Source organism: Berghia stephanieae, chromosome 1 (assembly GCF_034508935.2).
Source record: "Berghia stephanieae isolate SIO BIC M18660-M18661 chromosome 1, UCSD_Bste_1.3, whole genome shotgun sequence".
Taxonomy (NCBI): domain Eukaryota; kingdom Metazoa; phylum Mollusca; class Gastropoda; order Nudibranchia; family Aeolidiidae; genus Berghia; species Berghia stephanieae.
The window spans coordinates 86,307,213-86,326,107 of NC_088360.1; the positions used below are offsets into that span (position 1 = coordinate 86,307,213).

General features: G+C 34.0%; 1 protein-coding gene across 5 annotated transcripts in view; it reads left to right on the forward strand.

Annotated features, from left to right (window-relative positions):
* Positions 1–18,895, forward strand: part of LOC144960174 (persulfide dioxygenase ETHE1, mitochondrial-like) — a 165,306-nt gene that overhangs the window by 1,206 nt on the left and 145,205 nt on the right. Inside the window, exons 2-8 of one of the 5 annotated variants that reach the window (XR_013642781.1) lie at positions 796–903; positions 1,186–1,330; positions 3,948–4,133; positions 4,907–4,999; positions 5,942–6,031; positions 10,407–10,523; positions 11,393–13,139. Coding sequence is in view for 3 of the 5 variants with exons in the window: in XM_078893205.1 (XP_078749331.1) it covers positions 727–903; positions 1,186–1,330; positions 3,948–4,133; positions 4,907–4,999; positions 5,942–6,031; positions 10,407–10,523; positions 11,393–11,433 (849 nt within the window). In the remaining 2 variants the exon portion in view is untranslated. Of the gene's footprint in view, positions 1–308; positions 904–1,185; positions 1,331–3,947; positions 4,134–4,906; positions 5,000–5,941; positions 6,032–10,406; positions 10,524–11,392; positions 15,304–18,895 lie in introns of those variants that run through there. The other 4 variants (XR_013642779.1, XM_078893218.1, XM_078893205.1 and 1 more) reach the window with 4 other exon arrangements.

An 18,895-nucleotide genomic window follows, 5' to 3' on the forward strand; every position in this document is an offset into this window, starting at 1 on the left:
TTATGATTATGAAGCTTTCCTGCTCAGCTTCATTTGTGCCGTGTTCATAATTGTTTTTAGGCAGCCGCTTGGGTGATTAGTTCTCTCTTATATATCACTAATGCTGGATCGATTGATCTGGCAGGCAGATTATTTTAATCAGAAACATTTTTACATAAACGCATAATATCAAGAAGAGCACAAACAGGTCGAATGAGGACAGCGACAGCGACGTGTAACCATTTGTTTTGTTGACACGAGGCGAAGGTTATGGGGTCAAACTTAGGGTCAAGGTAATTTATCTTTAAGTTCATCGGTTCATCAGCAGTGCCTATCTCGATCTCACTTCACAAAATAGGCTAAAGCACTGTTTCAAACATTTGATCACAAATCGGTCCTACAACTTTGAGCCGGCAGTTAACGGATCCCCGTGATTAAAATAAACATGTTGCGAATCAAAAGGAAATTAATTATCCCAAATACTGTGAAATGATTTGTATATAGGAATTGGACTGGATAATTAGCAAGTATTAGAATTCTTGCACTTGCTGTACTGTGTGTGTGAACGTGTTTGGTCCTTTTTAGTTTGTTTAACTGATAAATGACAATACTGAAGAGTGAACTGAGGGACTGTATTTTTTTCCCTACATCTTCATACTAAATTAAGTTTAAAGTAATTTAAGACCTCATTTGCTTTTTGAAGTTTCATTCGTTATTATTTGGCGCTTTAAAATATTTTAGTTTAAAATGGCTACTGTTTTGAGAAAGTTTATGCCAAGGCTTGTCGCCTTAAATCGATGTGATTCTGTTTTTAAGAATATCCTGCTTGTAGAAAAGAATACAAGATTGACTTGGATTTTGAATCGTCTTGAAAATAGAAAGATGCATTCTGACTCACCAAATCAAAGCATAATTTTCCGTCAGGTAAGACTTTTTCTAAGACAGTGTGATCTAGCCTAGACACTTATGCATAACAATAACAGACAATAATTAATGAATTTTATTTTTATGTTTCCTCTTTTAAATTATTTAATCTATCTAATACCATAATTTTCATCTATTTATAATATTGGTCATCTTTGTAAATTTTTTTAAAGGAGGAAAATACCAATGTAGAGATTGAGGGAAAGGGGGGGGGGGGGGGGTCATTAATACCAAGATTAATGGTATCAGGATAGTGACAGGAACAATGTTATCTATTCTCAGCTTCTGGAATACAAGTCTTACACTTACACATACCTGCTAGCAGATGCAGAAACCAAGGAAGCCATTCTCATTGATCCGGTGTATGAAACTGTTCAAAGAGATGCCAGGCTTGTTAAAGATCTAGGATTAAAACTGGTATATGGAGGTTTGTGGACAATTTAAAAATTCAAAAATCTTTTGAGTACATTTTTAACATTGTAATCATAGCACAATCATCATTCATCAGGATGGAGACTGACATTCCTAAGTATGTAATACAGTGGTCACAGTCACAGTCTTCTAAAAAACTAATAATCCACTTTGTAATGGTCTCTTTTTTGTAATTACCAGCTCCTTTCGTGTAAGGGTATATTATTCAATTTAAAAATACCTGTTAGTAGAGTATAGTGTGTCCAGAGAATTAGGCTTTCATTGCCTTTGCTGATCTAGGATATGGATAATTCTTTGTAATCTCGGTTTGATGGGGGGCTCAACTAAACTGAATCTAAGAGAGGCTCTCAAATTGCCACTTGAAGGCGTTGAGATTTGAAGCTTCCATGACTGAGATTAGAAGGTTGTTCCATTGATCAATTACACACTGGCTAAAGAAATGCCGCTTGAGTGATGTGTTGCATTGGCTGTGTTAAATTTATATTTATGGCCTCTGGTGCTACTGTCAGCAAACACAAATAATCCCTTCTGGACATTGTACAGGTCGTGCGTAAATTTATATGTTTCTATCATGTCATCTCTGATGCACCTATATGCCATACTGAGAATTCCCCATCATTTTCAGTCGTTCTTCATAGAATTTATCTTTTATGGGAGGTATTATCTTAGGTCCTCTGTGGAGCACACGTTCTAACAGCTTCTTGTTCTTTTCATATTTTAGTGACCATACTGAGTTGCTTAATTCCAGGTGAGACCAAACTAGAGCATTAAAAAGCATTCTCATGGACTCCAAATTGAGAAATATAAAGGACCATCTAATGAGTCCAAGGATTCTATTGGCATTATTTACTTGGATCTCAATTTGCTTTGAAAAATGAAGTTCGGTATCAACGTTAACTCCCAGGTCTTTTTCAAATTTAGATTTACTGAAAGCTGTCGTGCTATTGTGGTGGTGATTTCTCATTTCATAATAAGGCTGAGAGTATTTCCTTCCTAAGTGTAGTGCGATGCATTTCCCAGCATTGAACCTTAGTTGCTATTGATCTAGTTTGTTAATATCTTTATGCAGATTGTCCTTGTCACTTAATTTGTTCACTTTGCTATATACCTTGGTGTCGTCAGCGTTCTTTGAACACTTGGATGAGCTAGATAGGACACTAGGAAATCATTAATGAAAATGACAAAGAAGACTGGTCCAAGGACGCTACTATGTGATACCCCGCTGACCACTTCTGCCCAGCCGGAAACTATACCTTATGCTCTGTTTTCTGTCTAAAAGAAAGTGTCTAACTCATCTTAGAGTATTCCCATGAATGCCACATGTTTCCAGCTTCATGTGGGACAGAGTCGAATGCCTTAGCAAAGTCTAGGTAGATTACATCGATTAATGATGATAATGTTGATAATCTGATAGCAGCTTGTTGAGACTGTTAGACTGAATGTTCTATGATGCGGTCTCTGACAATACTTTCCATTACTTTGCATACAATAGAAGTGAAACTAACAGGACGGTAGTTTCCAGGATTGGTCTTATCTCCTTTCTAGAATAGTGGTGTCACTTGAGCCTCTACCTGATCAGTTAGAAGTATACCAGAATCATGTAGTTTTTGATGCAGTATAGCTAATGGTTCAGAGAGTTCCTCTGATAATGAGAGCAGTAAGCGTGGGTGAAACATATCAGGACCAGATTTTTATTTAGCTGTCCTCATTAATTTTGAGCTGTTCATCATTGTCCATCCAGCACTTTATTTTCCTCTCCTTCTGCCTTCCTCCATCCAAGGTCCCTTGTATGTTTTTGTCAATGTCTCATGGTGTGAAATGTGGCCAAAGACCATTTTCTTCTTTTGATGATAGCCTGGAAGGATTCCTGACCTGGAAGGATTCCTGCAGTCCTGTCAGAGAGACAACTCTGCTGTAGTTCTCTTCATTCGACTTATGGTCTGTAAATCCCCTCACATCCTGTTTATCTGGACAGAGATTTTTAACATGTCAGATTAATAGTTTGAGATATACAAGAAATGTTCGCACTGTGTCTCTGATTCTAGTGCATTAAAATAGATGCCAATATCGTTAGGCATTTCAGACAGTTTTATATATGATTGGCTCAAATGATTCAGGAGGTATTAGGTCCTCAGTAGAATGTGGGAGATATATCCAAAACCAACTGGATACCAGTTGCCAGGGAATGAAAGAACATCAAAACAAGAAAACGAAAAAACAAACCGACAGATCGATCCTTAAAGATCCATGAAACCTTATCCAGAAATTAATTTGCAAACTTTTCCTTTTCCTTCTCCTTTTCCTTAAAAGATTAATACCATCATTAAAAGTCCTCTATGAATAGCTTCTAAAAGTCTTACTAATGTTGGCAAAGTAAGATGCATTCTTTTCGTATCAATAGTTTTATACTTAAGTAAATTACAGTTTGAAAATTAATTTACCCTTGCTCTTTATAAATATGTAATCACTTCATATGGATTTCATGACAATATAGCTTGAAGTATAGCTAGAATTAAGCAAGTCCCATAGGCTTATTTAGTCCATGTACTTATTAGGGAAAAAGGGAAGCATGCAAAGAATTATCTCAATTTATTTATCATGTGCTTTATCAGTTAATACACATGTCCATGCGGATCATGTGACAGGAACTGGAGAGCTGAAGAAAGTTTTACCAACATGTAAAAGTGTTATCTCTGAGGTTAGCAATGCTCAAGCAGATGAAAAAATAAAGCACGGTTACAAAATTAAGTTTGGAAAGTTTGAACTTGAAGCCAGGAGTACACCAGGCCACACTGAAGGTAATTTTGTACTTTATTTTATATTTCTTAATTTTTTCTTCTTATGTTATTAATAACCCAAAAAAAGTTAATAGACAATAGACAATATTTATATTGACATCATGCTTTTCAACATTAAATGTCTAGTATATTGACATGAATTTACCCAGAAGACATACTCACATACGAAGCTATGATATCAGAATAATCAGTCTAGAAACACCCTACCTCTCCACCCCCACCCCAAAAGAAAAAGGATTTATAATTGGCGAAGGACGTCTTGCTGTGAAGCATTGATGTCACTTTTTGAGCATCTCCGTGCCACTTGGCATAGTACCTTAGTAAAATATTGTCATTGATCAGAGTCTTGTTGTACTCTATAGTGGCTCTCAGTCCTTTTACTGGAGTGAGACAACTTGATTTTACCCAGATCGTGGTTTGTGTCATTTTACATAGTGTCTTTGTCTGTGAGATATCTTTTCCTTTTAAATGATCTCCATGAATGTCTTTGCATTATGAATACGGAATACAATTCCTTTATGTCTATGTGTGTGTGTGTGTGTGTGTGTGTGTGTGTGTGTGTGTGTGTTTGTGTGTTTGTGTGTGTGTGTTTGTGTTTAAAGTCTGGAAACATGTTTCCCTCCCCCAGTGCTTCAGAAAGGTTGTCATACTCAGACACTTCTATCTTATTTTATAACTCAAGAATTACTCATATTTAAAAAGAAGGTATAATCATTTAGGTGATGATATAACATGAGACAATCATCACAACAAATAATCCAAACCTCTTTCAGGCTGTATGTCGTATGTTTGGCATGAAAAAGGAATGGTGTTCACAGGAGATGCCTTACTGATCAGAGGTTGTGGTAGAACCGATTTCCAACAAGGTAAACATCTTTCTAAATCTCCACCAGGGATGATGTTTTCAAAATATAGTCTACTGCCAATTATTCAATACCGCTAGTTCCTGATAAGAGTATGATAAATGAATTTAGATAAGGAATGTTTGAAAGAAATAGTGAAAGAATTATTACTTTTATTATTAATATTATTATTAATATTATTATTAATATTATTATTATTATTATATTATTATTATTATTATTATTATTATTATATTATTTATTATTATTATTATTTATTATTATTATTATTATTATTATTATTATTATTATTATTATTATTATTATTATGTTATTATTATTATATTTATTATTATTATTATTATTATTATTTTATTATTATTATATATTATTTTATTATTATTATTTTTTGTGGTTATTATTATTATTATTATTATTTATTATTATTATTATTATTATTATTATTATTATTATTATTATTATATTATTATTATTATTTATTATTTTATTATATTTTTTATTTTGTTTTTTATTTATTTATTATTTTTTAAAATTATTATTTTTATTATTATTGTTATTATTATTGTTGTCGGTATTATTTTTGTTATTATTATGATTGTTGTTGTTGTTGCTGCTGCTGTTTTTGTTGCTGTCATTGACGGTTTTGCTATTTAAAAGGAAAGGAAGAGAGATTAGAGATGTAATGTAATGTTGGCATGGGCTCGTAATTTGATGGCATTTTCTGGCTATATAGTAAAAGAACAATTAAAAAAAAAAAGTATCTTATACTTATATTTTGTAACGTCAATCATCAAAAATGTTGATTGATCAAGGCAAGTCATGGAATCTTTTTCGTTTATCATTTTACACAACCATAAGGTTTGAGTTGGTAAAAGTAACCTCCCTGTGTCATATGTTGTGATGTTACCCTTATCCTACCCCCCCCCCCCTCTTTTTTTTTTACAGGAGATGCAGGGACTCTATTCAGTTCTGTACACGAACAAATTTTCTCTCTTCCTTCAAATTTCAAAGTTTATCCAGCTCATGACTATACAGGTGATTTTTGGTGGCTTAACTTTTATAAATTAGATATCATTAACTTTTTAAACATCGCTGAGAATAAATAAAAGTATACAATTGATAAATCAAAATTTTCACACAATTTATTGGTATCTAATCATTCAACCTTGAAGTAAACTATGGCCCAGACTATACAGCATGAACTTCTAATTATTTTAAAATTGTAGATTATCCTGAGCTACTCCAAAACTGCTTAATGAATTAAAATTGATAATTTTTGTTTTGTACCTAGGTTTTAACTTTATAAGAAGTGATTTATGATCTTTTTTTTTTTTTTTTGTAATTGAATACTTTGACAATATGGAAATATGTTATTCAAGCTATTTCACTTCTATTGTTTGCACATTTGATCCTGCATCAGATAGTTTTGAAACTAAATGCTCATTATTCTCATTGCACATTATTAATTACTCATTTACAGCTTTGTTGAGTTGAGTATGATATATATGAAAGGACACAATATTAAGACCAGAAAATTAGTGTTAGTTCATTATCACCCATCTGGTCATTTACCAAGCTTTACTTTATTAAAAGTAAAAACAACTCAATTGGTGAATCGCATTGTTTAATATTTTTTTTTAAGAGCGAAAAGGCTCATATTTATTATTGTCAATTTGGAGACAAGTTTGGTGTCTATTTAGCACTAAACTTGGTACAATGGAGACTAGCTACAGATCTAAAGGCAGATGATTCTCAGTGGTCACACATCAAGAGATCTGGTAATCGTTGATCTTGACAGAAACTCTGCAACATCACATCCTTGTCCTATCAGATTTAGAAAGTAAAAAAGCATTGATATTCTTTGTCGATTGACCCATTTGAAAAATATGAACCCGATGCTGTTCTTAAAACGCTCCCAAGGCTGGTGTTTTTGTTCTGGGATGGGCATTGTTTGCTTTACTTTGAAAGATTGTATCATATACTTCTTCTTCCTTTTCTTCATTCCCTTTCATATTTCCTTCATGTTTTAATGTCTAATTGATGGAGGAACACCATTCCTGTCAGGGGTTCATACTGTTTGGTCTTGCAGATGCATGTTACCAAGCCAAAAATTCTCTCTTGCTTTTGCATTCTTCAGGCACATCCGGAGTAAGGGAAAGCGTCTGCTTGACATACAACTGCTCCTTTTGCTGATCATTGTTTCAATATATTTGACTTACTTGACTTGACTTAGATGCCTTTCGCGTCTCGACCGAAAGATCGGGTCGCCTTGGCTGTTTCCAGTATTTCCTGTGTGAGGTGTCTCCAATATTGCCGGTCCTCTGCTAGGGTTCTCAGATTTTCAAGGTCCCCTGCCGTTATGAGACTAATGCTTTGTCCAAGTGTTGTGAGGTTTTTGTTTAGGATCACAGGGAGTGTTGTGATCGGTCTTCCTCTGAAAAGGTTCCCGTGTTTTTGGAAGTATCCCGACATGGCTTGGTTTGCTGGTATGTTTTTGTCCCTGCGTAGTATGTGACCGAAAAGTTGCCATCGTTGTTGTAAAATGTCAAGGGAGATTGGTCTTTCTTTTGTGATCTTATAGAGTGATTCATTTGAGATCTTTTTGGGGTATTTGATGTCCAGTACCCTTCTTAGCTGTGTGCGATGGAAGGCATCCAGATGTTCTTCTTCGGATTTTGTCAACGCCCAAGTGCCGCAGTTATACAGAAGTACCGGTTTTACAAGAGCATGGTACAGTTTCAGTTTGGTTTTTCTCTTTATTTTGTCACCTCTAATCCATACATTGGTGAGTTTACTGAGTGCGGCGTTTGATAGCTGTTTTCTTCTTTGTACATCCTCGGTGTCTCCAATTAGTGAGCCGACTTTCTTTGTTCTTTTCCATTCCTCTTTCCTGTTTCTATTTATTCAATATATTTACTAATAATAATGACAAAAAGTTCACACAGAGAGAAGGGGGAAAGGTGAGAGAGAGAGAGAGAGAGAGAGAGAGAGAGAGAGAGAGAGAGAGAGAGAGAGAGAGAGAGAGAGAGAGAGTAGTACTCACAATAAAAGCAAGAATGACCAATTTTATACATGTGATAAAATATTCAAATTGGTCCATTCAGAAATGAGTTAATGTTTATTACTGGCGTGTTTATATTAATAATTTTTAGAAGTACATATTACGAATTAGTTTTTGTGTCAACACTTTTTATTTGCGAGTTCTTAATTATTCTCTGATGTCCCAAATATAAATCTTGGAACTTTTTTTTCTTTTTTCTTTTATATGCTGAGTAAAAAGTATGACCCAACGTGAACAATATTTGCAGGTTTGATAATTTTGGGTTTGATTTAACATTGTTGTAATGGACAATATTCATTAGTTTTAGAGTACAATGAGTGCATAATAATTTGGGTTATCAGACCTGCAAAGAAGTACATGGCAGTGTGACAGATGTGCATTCAGAATTTGAAGAAAAAAAACAAAACAAAATCTCCGTAGGATAGTAATAGCAAAGATGAAAACAATATTATGTAAGATACTGAGAATAAGAAGGGTCAAATCCACAAGAGTAATGAAAACAAAACGACCACTTGTTGTCCAGCCTTATTGTAACATATTGCAATGTTCCCATGCTGGATTGCAGCAGTTTGTAACAAATCAAAATACTAAAATTTACAATTTATCATGCTTTTGTATGGTTCTAGAATTTCTCATTGCTCCTGAAATCATTGGCCCAACGATGACCGATAAGCATTTTATGTTATGGCTGGACATAGAATTTATCTCTTGTCTAAATACCTCAAATATAGGGCATGTCTGTATTTTTTAAAATTTATTTTATTTATTTATTATTTTATTTGTTGCACTATGTTGGTGAAGCTATTCAATTATTTGTGACCGGTTATTTGGAGTGAGCCAGATGTCAAACACTGATTTCAAAATCAAGAATTAGGAAAGGTTAGTTTTTGTCACTTTTAGATACAATATCTATTGCTCTCAATAAAACAAAAACATGTAACCAGAGTCTCATATTTTTCACAGACCTATAAATGCTGGTAAACAAAATAGTCTGAACTTTTTTCAAACTCGCATTTGTTTTGTTTTTTGCACCACTCTCAATAACTTTTAGGTCAGCAGAGTGACTAACACAATCTTTTGGCAAATGAAATTAAGATTTCAAAGATGTCAGTGGTGAAATAAATTGATGACAGTAAAAATGTAAACAAAAGCCCTTTTCCAATAACTTGGACACCATACAATTGCAATTTTATTAAACGGAATATAATGATATTGACTTAGTCATGGTCCAGAAAACAATCGAGGTGAGCTTTTGTTAAAGCCTAGAAATGCCACAGTTCATCTTCTTCTTGCTTATCAAGGATGCTTGTTGACTGGGATGATGGATGGTGGGTCACTGCACTAACAATAACAGTCATACCGTAGAGTGTTAAGCAAATGTCTTTTTATAACTTAAAAAAAAAAAAAACTTTTCATGGGGCTGAAGAAGATTGATGGATCGATTGTTAACTTCTGGCGAGTCAATTCAAATTAAAGTGAGGAACATTTATTGGTCTTGTTTTAACAATATTGCAATTTTTTTAGCAGCTCAATACCCTAACATAGTACCGTTTCGAGGCATTGGGTCATATTTTTCCCCATTACCTCAATTATTTTCCTGAATCATTGCTCTGGGTGGAGTCTTCTAACCTCCCATGGTGGGCAGGAGGTCACTTGCTGTGTCATCTATCTCCCCTTATATGCTTTTCAGGTTGCTTTCTTTGTCCTGACCCTGGCTTGTGTCTTGGCTGAGAGAGAAACAGTCAAATGTGTAGTAATTTTTGGAGATGATATTCTTTTCCTTGTAAATCACCTCTCTGTTCTGTACTGTAATATTTTTGTTTTGTTTTGAATATCATGTTTTGTAAGCATTTTGAGTCTATTCCTCCTGGTGGGATCCTATGCAGGTGTCTGGATGAGACTTTTATGTGATTAAAAAAAAGCTCATTGATAATTTACTCTTGGAATCAACATCTGTCCCTATTTTAACCATTCCTCCTTGTCTTACCTTTTCTCGGGTGCTGTAAGTGTAATTATCATATATTCCTCCCTTTTACTTGTGCGGTTAAATGATCTAAAAGTGTCTCAAGCGCCGTAAAACCCTTAAAAGCAACAACAAAATTTAAAAAAACAACAAAAAAACATGAATCTTTGCTGTGATATTAAGTATGTAAACAATTAACTTGGTTTGAATTGGAAAAATGATAAAGACTTGGAAAATCCTAGTCATGATTAGCCCTTTGCTGTAACCCAGCCAAAAATCAGCGCTATTTCTGCCTCCACCATGATACAGGTAACCTGATCACTTTCTGACTTATAACTGCCTTTTTTTCCCTTCTTCATAAAGTTTTATATTTTTTTCTTTTTCAGGTCAAACATCATCAACTGTTGGAGAGGAAAAAGAGTGTAACCCAAGATTGTCTAAACCCAAAGATGAGTTTATCTCCATCATGAAAGAGTTAAATCTTCCATATCCTAAACAAATTGGTATGTACTCTTGGCATAGCATTTTCTGCCTTATTCACTAATCCAGATCTATAATGATTTTCCCAAAATATCTTTTATGAGTATAATTCTGAATTTTATTTGTAATTTTATATTTATCTCTGAAGGTAATTTTTCTTCGAGTAATAACTAATCTTGCTTTCCATAAGAATAGTTCCGATTGAACTATGTTGAGTGACTTACTGAAAATCTCACAGTACAATGAGACAGCTGTTGCAAGGTAAAGAGATGTCCGCTGTAACCTGCTGCATTCATTATGTGAGATGTACTTGTATACCAAAGGCAGTAGGGGTAAGATTAAAGACCTGAAATAGTGTATATGAAAGAGCGCCAGACAAATCAGAGAGAAAATTATAAGAAAAAAATCATTCCAAAAAATTATCATGCTTCATCTGAGGATTAGCTGATTTTTTGGGAATTTTCTCTTTTTTTTTTCATTTAATTTTCTCGCTTCTTTGTCTGGCATTTTTATACACGCTTTTTCAGATCTTTATCTTACACCAGTGCCTGCTCCCTAATTTGTCACTTTGATAGAGGCAAGGCTGACGAGCTCTTGGAATTGTGCAGACACAAATCAGAGTAGCATCCTTTTGTCATCCCATATCTTCCAATCTAATTATTTGACAGGGTCACTAAGCATTGCACTTACCTTTAAAACAATCAAGAATGATCAGTTATGTTCCTAGTATGATTCTCCTGTAAACAGTTTGGACCAAGGCCTTGTTTAACAATTTTGTTAATGAATGGATTTTAGATTAACAATAATATTGTTTTTGATGTAATTTAGACATGTTATAAATGTTATTTTGTTAGTTATTAATTATTGTTAAAATGTCTTATTGTCTTTGCAGATGTAGCTTTGCCTGCCAATATGGTGTGTGGAATATATTAAGGATGTCTCTAATGGCTTTATATTGAAAAGGGATGCAACTATTTCCAACATTTAATAAAACTTTATGGTCTCATGTTCTTCCAAATGGTGTTCCATGCGGAAATGTTATTATTCATAAACATAAATTATAGTATTATGTTAAGTCATTCAGGGATTTTATTGAAGCTTGAGATTCAACATTTTTAGCATCTAATTTTTTTGATCAAACTAGGGTATGCTGAGGTATACTAAAAGTATACCAAAGTGTATGTGCCTTATATAGTGCATGTTAGATGTATCAATTCAACACAAGTCCTTTTAATTCTTCTCACACATGTCAAATTTAAAACAAAAGTGTGCTCTAGATAAAAATTAGAATCACATTTAATTTCCATAATGCTGTGAATCTGTTCATTCCCGTTTAAAGAATTAATGGAAATTATTTTGATCTGCTTTTCAACCCTTTCAAAAATAAAAAAAAAAGGTGTGTGTGTATGTGTGTGTGTGTGTGGGGGGGGGGGGGAAGAGAAAAAAAATCTGATTTTGTAATATTGTTTCTAGAGTAGTTAAAGAGAAAGTGATTTAAAAAAAAAGTTGAATCAAATTATATGGAACAAAATATTCTGTGGAAATCCTTTTTTTATATTTTTCTTTGCCAAATTTAAGAATTTAACATGATAAAGAAAGCTTCTTTGTCATCGTGTCTCTGACGTTATGATATCATTTTCTCTTTTGGGTGATGGTATGTGTAATTGTTTTTGGTTTATTTTAATTTTAAGTTTGTAATTATTATTTGGTGTTGTAAAAGACATAATCCTGGCTTTACATTCACATCCATTTAGCAGAAAGGGTCACTGGACGAATAAGCATAAGTAACCCAGGCAAATGACTTCCTACCTCCCTCTTGTGGTGCCAATAAGGGAGGTAAACTCGCTATCTTTTGGGGTGGGGTCTTCTGACCTCCCATGGTAAGCAAAGAGGTCACTCGAGCTGTCTTCTATATCATATCTGTTTTCCCTTTTTATGTTGCTTTCTGGCTTTGTTCTGGATTGAGATTGTTCGTCTTTCCTTGATCCAGGCAAGGATCCTCAGCTTAAAGGGAGTTTGAGAGATTATATGTTTTTCCTTGTAAACATCTCTCTGTTATGCATTATTATAGTTATTTGTTTTGAATGTATTTGGATTTTGTAAGCATTTGAGTGTATCTTTTATATTGGGATCCTTTGTCCGTACCTGGATGTAACTTTAAGGTATTGTGAATATAGGCAAATTGATAGTTATCTCATGGGATCTTTAGTTCCCAAATTGAACCAGTCTCCTTTGCCTTGCCTTTTCTTTGCACTTTTAATTCAGATCTACAACTTTTCTCCGCATCAGCTTCCTTTTTAGCGGGTGGTTGGATGGGAGCATCACCCTTGAATCATATACCTATGATGTTCGCATGGGTGTACGATCCGATAGTGATGTCGTTTCTTCTTCTCTTTACTAGCCTATCCTGCTTCTTTGGTTTGTGATTGTATTTTTGACAGGGGATTTTTTTTTTTCTGTAAATCTTCTGCCTGTTTGTTCTTGGTTATTTATAATTTAGCTTATGATATCTTTAGGTTATGATTTTGATTTACATTTGTACTATTTTTGTTGGATTGCTTGTTTTTTTGTTTCAGCGGTCTCTCATATAACCTCAATTGTGTTGGAAGAGACCTAAAGCAACAAACAAACAAAAACAAGCTTCCTTTTTACAGAGGATGAAATGACCTACAAATATTATCATACATGTCGTAAAATTCCTAAAGAAAACCAAAAACTCGCTGTCTATTCTAAATTCTTGTAGCTGTTATCCCTTTCCATGTCATTTTGTATTATTTCATATGAGACTATTAGTAATTTTTTTTCTTGGCATAGAATTTTTTCATCTTTAATAATTATTGCTCTGTTAGGTATAGATTGATGTCATTTACTTCTATTTCTCTGCGTCTATGTGGTCTTGTCATATAACATTTACTTTCGGATCTGATGGACCTGGATTTGAGTCACACTATGAGGAGGCATAATTGAGTCCTTGGAAAAAGCTTTTTATTCACATTCTCACCTTAATCGGGTGAAAAATAAGTATCTGGTTGTTACCAGAGACGTCTCTGTTGGAAATAAATTGTAATATTGCCTAACACCAGTAACTGGTATCATGTCCCGTCCTACATGTTAAGTGTCCTGTGGTCTAGGGACCAATTGTTAAGGGCGTTGAACATGTTTAATGGATACTGTACTATATGCTCAAATTTTTTCCCTCTTCATATAAATTGTTTCATTACTACCGGTGTTGCATATAAAAACAAAAAACAAAACAAAACAATTAATGGTCTCTTCCTGATAGTCTGTAGTGCTTCTCAATATTGCTAAAAAAACTTGATACCAGCAGGTAGGTTTTTTCCAAAAACGAAACGCATTTTTGGAAAAATAAATAAGAATTTAAGTTTCCATAACCCTTATAGTGAATCACCTATTTCTTTATCTGTATGAGAAGCAAGACAGATTGGATGGATCTCATTGAATCTCTCTACTTCAACCTTCTGTTTATACTAGCCTTTGCGGGTGGTTGGATGGGAGCATCACCCTTGAATCATATACCTATGATGTTCGCATGGGTGTACGATCCGATAGTGATGTCGTTTCTTCTTCTCTTTACTAGCCTATCCTGCTTCTTTGGTTTGTGATTGTATTTTTGACAGGGGATATTTTTTTTCCTGTAAATCCTCTGCCTGTTTGTTCTTGGTTATTTATAATTTAGCTTATGATATCTTTAGGTTATGCTTTTGATTGACATTTGTACTATTTTTGTTAGATTGCTTGTTTTTTTGTTTCAGCGGTCTCTCATATAACCTCAATTGTGTTGGAAGAGACCTAAAGCAACAAACAAACAAACAAAAAATACTAGCCTTTTTTTCTTTTTTACTTTTTTTGTGTGTGCATTAAACTCTTGATCAATAACTTTAGGCTGGTCCATCATCTACATTTTCCTTCAAGATGATATGACATTTGTTTCAAAAAATTAAAAAAGTAAAAAGTATATAAATGATAATAAAAAGTGCCATATATTAAAAAATACATTGAAAAAGATAATGTTTTCATTCTTATGCAACGAATGATCGCATAAGTTAAAAAGAATAATATTTGACCAAAGTTACAATTCCTGGAAAAAATAATATAGTCGTGTTATATTTTATAAATAAATATTCCATAGCTTGTCATGCAAATCCAATATAAATTCACTTAGGACACGGAGAAGAATAACATTTGAAATTTATTTTCCCCATGTTTATTTTTTTCACCCTTTCTGTTGTATACATAATCTTATACAAATGCATGTATATTAAGAACTGCAATCCTTTTTGAGAATGAAATAGTTTGTGAAAAATATTTTTCACTAGCTTGTTTAGCAAACAGTAATATACTGAGGGAAGACAGAATTGTAACAAAAACTATACTTACCCATTGGTTCCTTATCCCTCTTCATACATTCATTGTAGAGTATTTTTATATGTTAAATACTATCATTGTGAATGGTAAGTAACAGAATGAATAAATTGAAATAAATGAGGTTTGAATCCATAGAATTTGTTGATTTTATTCAAACTCAATGTACTCGACAGTTTAAAGGTTTATAGTGAAAGTAGTTTGAACTAAAAATTATATTGACTTCCTTTCAATGCAATGAGAATTTTATAGGATGGATGTATAATATAATTCTAAAGGGATCATTTCTTATTTTCTTCATTTGCAATTTGAATAAATTATACGTAGTGACCAGTTGCCTCTACATGTTGAAATTGCATGCAATGAGTCATATACTTTTTTTTGGTCAAAAGTTGCCATTAAACAGACTGTGCAAATATATTTTCTGTTTTTCTGTATTGCATTTTTTAATTTTTGATTTGCCATAACTGGCTGGGATTCTTGACCTCCCACTCACTGTGTCTCTATACCCTTATATTTATATCTGTTTTCCAACTTGCTTTCTGTCTTTGTCTTGGAATTAGATCACTTGGTTTTGTCCTTTCCCTGGGCGGGGTCCTTGGCTGGAAGGGAAACAGTCAAATCTATAATAATAGTTTTGGGACAATTTTTTCGTTGTAAACCATCTCTCTGTTATGTATTGTCATATTTGTTGGGTTTTGAAGGTATAATGTAAGCATTTGAGTGTGTTCCTCTATCCTGTCTGGAGGATGAGACTTTTTAGGTGATCTCAATCTAAGTACATTGATGTTATGCTCTTGGAATCTACAACTATTCCCTATTGGAACCAATTCCCCTTTGTCTTACTCAACGGTGGGTTGATTGTAAATCTAGAAATTTTGACTATTCCAATTTTCTTCCTTTTGACTGGTGCTGATATGACCTAAATGTGTTGCAAGCGCTGTAAAACCCTTAAAAACAAACAAACAATTCCTCTTCGCCTTACTTTTTCTTGATTGCTTTTACTTGTAATTCAATATTTTTTTACTATCTCAATACTCTTCAACAGTCGTAACGTCACTTCCTTCCTAATGACGCATGGTAACTTAGTAACACTGGCTCTAAACTATCGGAACAATGGCGGACGCCCGTATGAAATATTTCTCCGGCGAGCATAAAAGCGTTTCCAGATGAAAAGAAAACAACATAAATTTGATCATGTTTTGAATTTTACACATTCTGATCACAAGGCATGTGAAAAGGGAATGAAAAGTTCTAGCCAGCATGAAGAATAAAATGTAATGATTTTCTTTGTTTAGAACCAAGATGGCCGCTGCTGCCGGACGGCGTGACATCAGACTACTGAATCCTATTACTTCCTTTTTACAGGCGATGATATGCCTTAAATGTATCACGGCGCAGTAAAACTTTTAAAAACAAATAAGGATCTTCAATCGAGGCAAATTGATTTTTTGGGGATTTTTTTTTTCTTGTATTTTTCTTCCTTGCTTTGTCTGGCACCTTATCTATTATACACTTTTTAGATCTTACAACGGTGCCTGCTCTCAAGTTTCTCAATTTGAAATTTAAAAAAAAAACAACCAATAAACATACTTTTATTCCCCGTTTGACCTTTTCCACCTTGGTCAAACTTTTATTTTTTTTAAGTATTTGTAAGTGATACCTACAACAATCATGGTGGATGGAATTCCTCTTAGGGGTAGGGGAAGGAGGGGAGGTGTGTTGGACTGTCTGGGCCGATGTGTCAGATAATTCGACCTGAACTCTTGCTTCCTTTCAAAACCCAACACCCTCTTTATGTGGTATGTGGCCTTGTTCTGGAATGAGACCATTTGGCTTCACCTGGGCCTGCCAGGAGTCTTTTATTGGGATGGAGACAGATGGATTTCTTTTTCCGAGATGGACCTAATATTCATGTAAAACATATCTCCACATTTATTATCATTGCTATAATCTTTTTTTCCCCGCATGATTATAGACAATATATATACCTAAAATCTGTTTCATTATTTTCCTTTTTACAGGCGCTGAAATGAGTTTAAGGGATCACTATCATCAGTCGTGATAGTTGCTTCTTGTCTTTCTTTAAACTAAGTCTTTGTCTTCCTCCCATAGCGGGCAGGGAGGTACATACTGTGTCTTCTATCCCCTTATGTCTGTTTTCCAACATGCTTTCTGTCTTTGTCTTGGAATGAGATTACTTGGGTTTTTTTTCCTGGCCCTGGTCGGAGTCCTGCCTGGGAGGGAAACAGTCAAATGCATAGTTATTGTTTTGGGAGATGATATTTTTTTTCCTTGTAAATCATCTCTCTGTTATGTATTATTATATGTGTTATTTTTAATGTATAATGTTAGCATTTGAGTGTGTTCCTCTTTGTTGGATTTTGTGCTTGTGTCCGGATAAGACTTATAGGTGATCTCAAACTAAGTACATGGGTGGTATGCTCTTGGAATCTACATCTGATCCCTATTTGTTCCCAGTTCCCCTTTGTCTTACTTTCTCTCGGGTGCTTCAATTGTCATTCTATAACTTTTTACTATCCCATTTTCTTCCTTTTTACTGGCGCTGATATAACCTAAATGTGTTGCAAGCAAAAAAAAACAACAAACAACAAAACAAGTCTTTGTCTTCAGATGCTTGGATCTCTTATTGGTTTAATTTCTTCTTCTACTTTGGTGCTTATACGGCCAAAAAGTCTTGCTAGCGCTGCCCAGCTCCTACAAAAATTCCTCAAGTTGGTGTGAAAAATATATGACCGCGTTTACTCATGTGAAAAGAATGCGTTGACTTTCGCTGTGTTTTTTGTTCGCTCAATTCTTGTCAAAAATGTTTATTATTTATCTGTTTCTTGTGACATATGTAAATAACAGTTTAAAAAGAATTATAATTTTCATTTCTAAATTGCCATAACATCCTTGAAATAGAGTGAAATGATTTATTTTTACTTTTCAGTAATCGTTATCTATGTCTTTGTCATTGTCACCACTAATACTTTTGCGCCATCTTATCACTAGCTAATATATATATATATATATATATATATATATATATATATATATATATATATATATATATATATATATATATATATATATATATATTATATATATATATATATATATATATATATATATATATATACCAAGTATAGAACGGATATACGTGAATGTCGACATTGCCGGACTGTACTTACTTGACTTAATCCCTTAACCCCGGTCGGAGCATAGGCTATCAGTGATATTTCGCTATTTGACTCCTTGGGCTGTCTTCTCCACCTAATTCCACGTGCATCCACCATTCTTTGCTTCCTCAATCGTGCTCTGTCACAAATTATTTCTTGGCCTCCCTGGTCTTCTTCCTCCTAGGGAGTTCCATGCTAGAGCCTGTCTTGTGATGTTGCAGACAAGTTTTCTAAGTGTATGTCCTATCTATCCCCACTTCCTCATTCTGATTTGCATATTTATTGGTTGTTCGCTGGCAGCTTTCCAAAGATCTTCGTTTCTGACTTCACCCGTCCACGTGATGCCTAAAATCATACTTAGACATTCATCTAGAAAAGTCTGTAATTTGTTGGTGATGCCACTGTTTGACCTCCGTGGTTTTGATCCATACAGCAATAAAGACTTTAGTGCTTAGGCCACTGGGACCCCCCTCCCCCCCCTTTGGGAGTTTATGCCACTATGTTTTTCAAATAATAGAACTTATTGGCCATACAAATTCCACTGTTACCGTAAAAATAAGTGTCATTTAAGAGAGTTATGGCTCTTTGAAAAAAGTGAGTTGTGTCCCCTTGCAAAAAAAGAGACAACATTTCTTTCAAAGGCTCTGGAGACTACAATATTAATTCAAATATATGCAAATTGGGTATCAAACTGAAGGAAATTGAATATACTATCAAACTATGTGCACAAGCTTTCAATTTGTAAATATTATATAGATTCACAGAAAGTTGAAACAATTTGTCAGTAATCTCATGAAGTGTCATATCTAAACTTATGGGCTATTTCATTG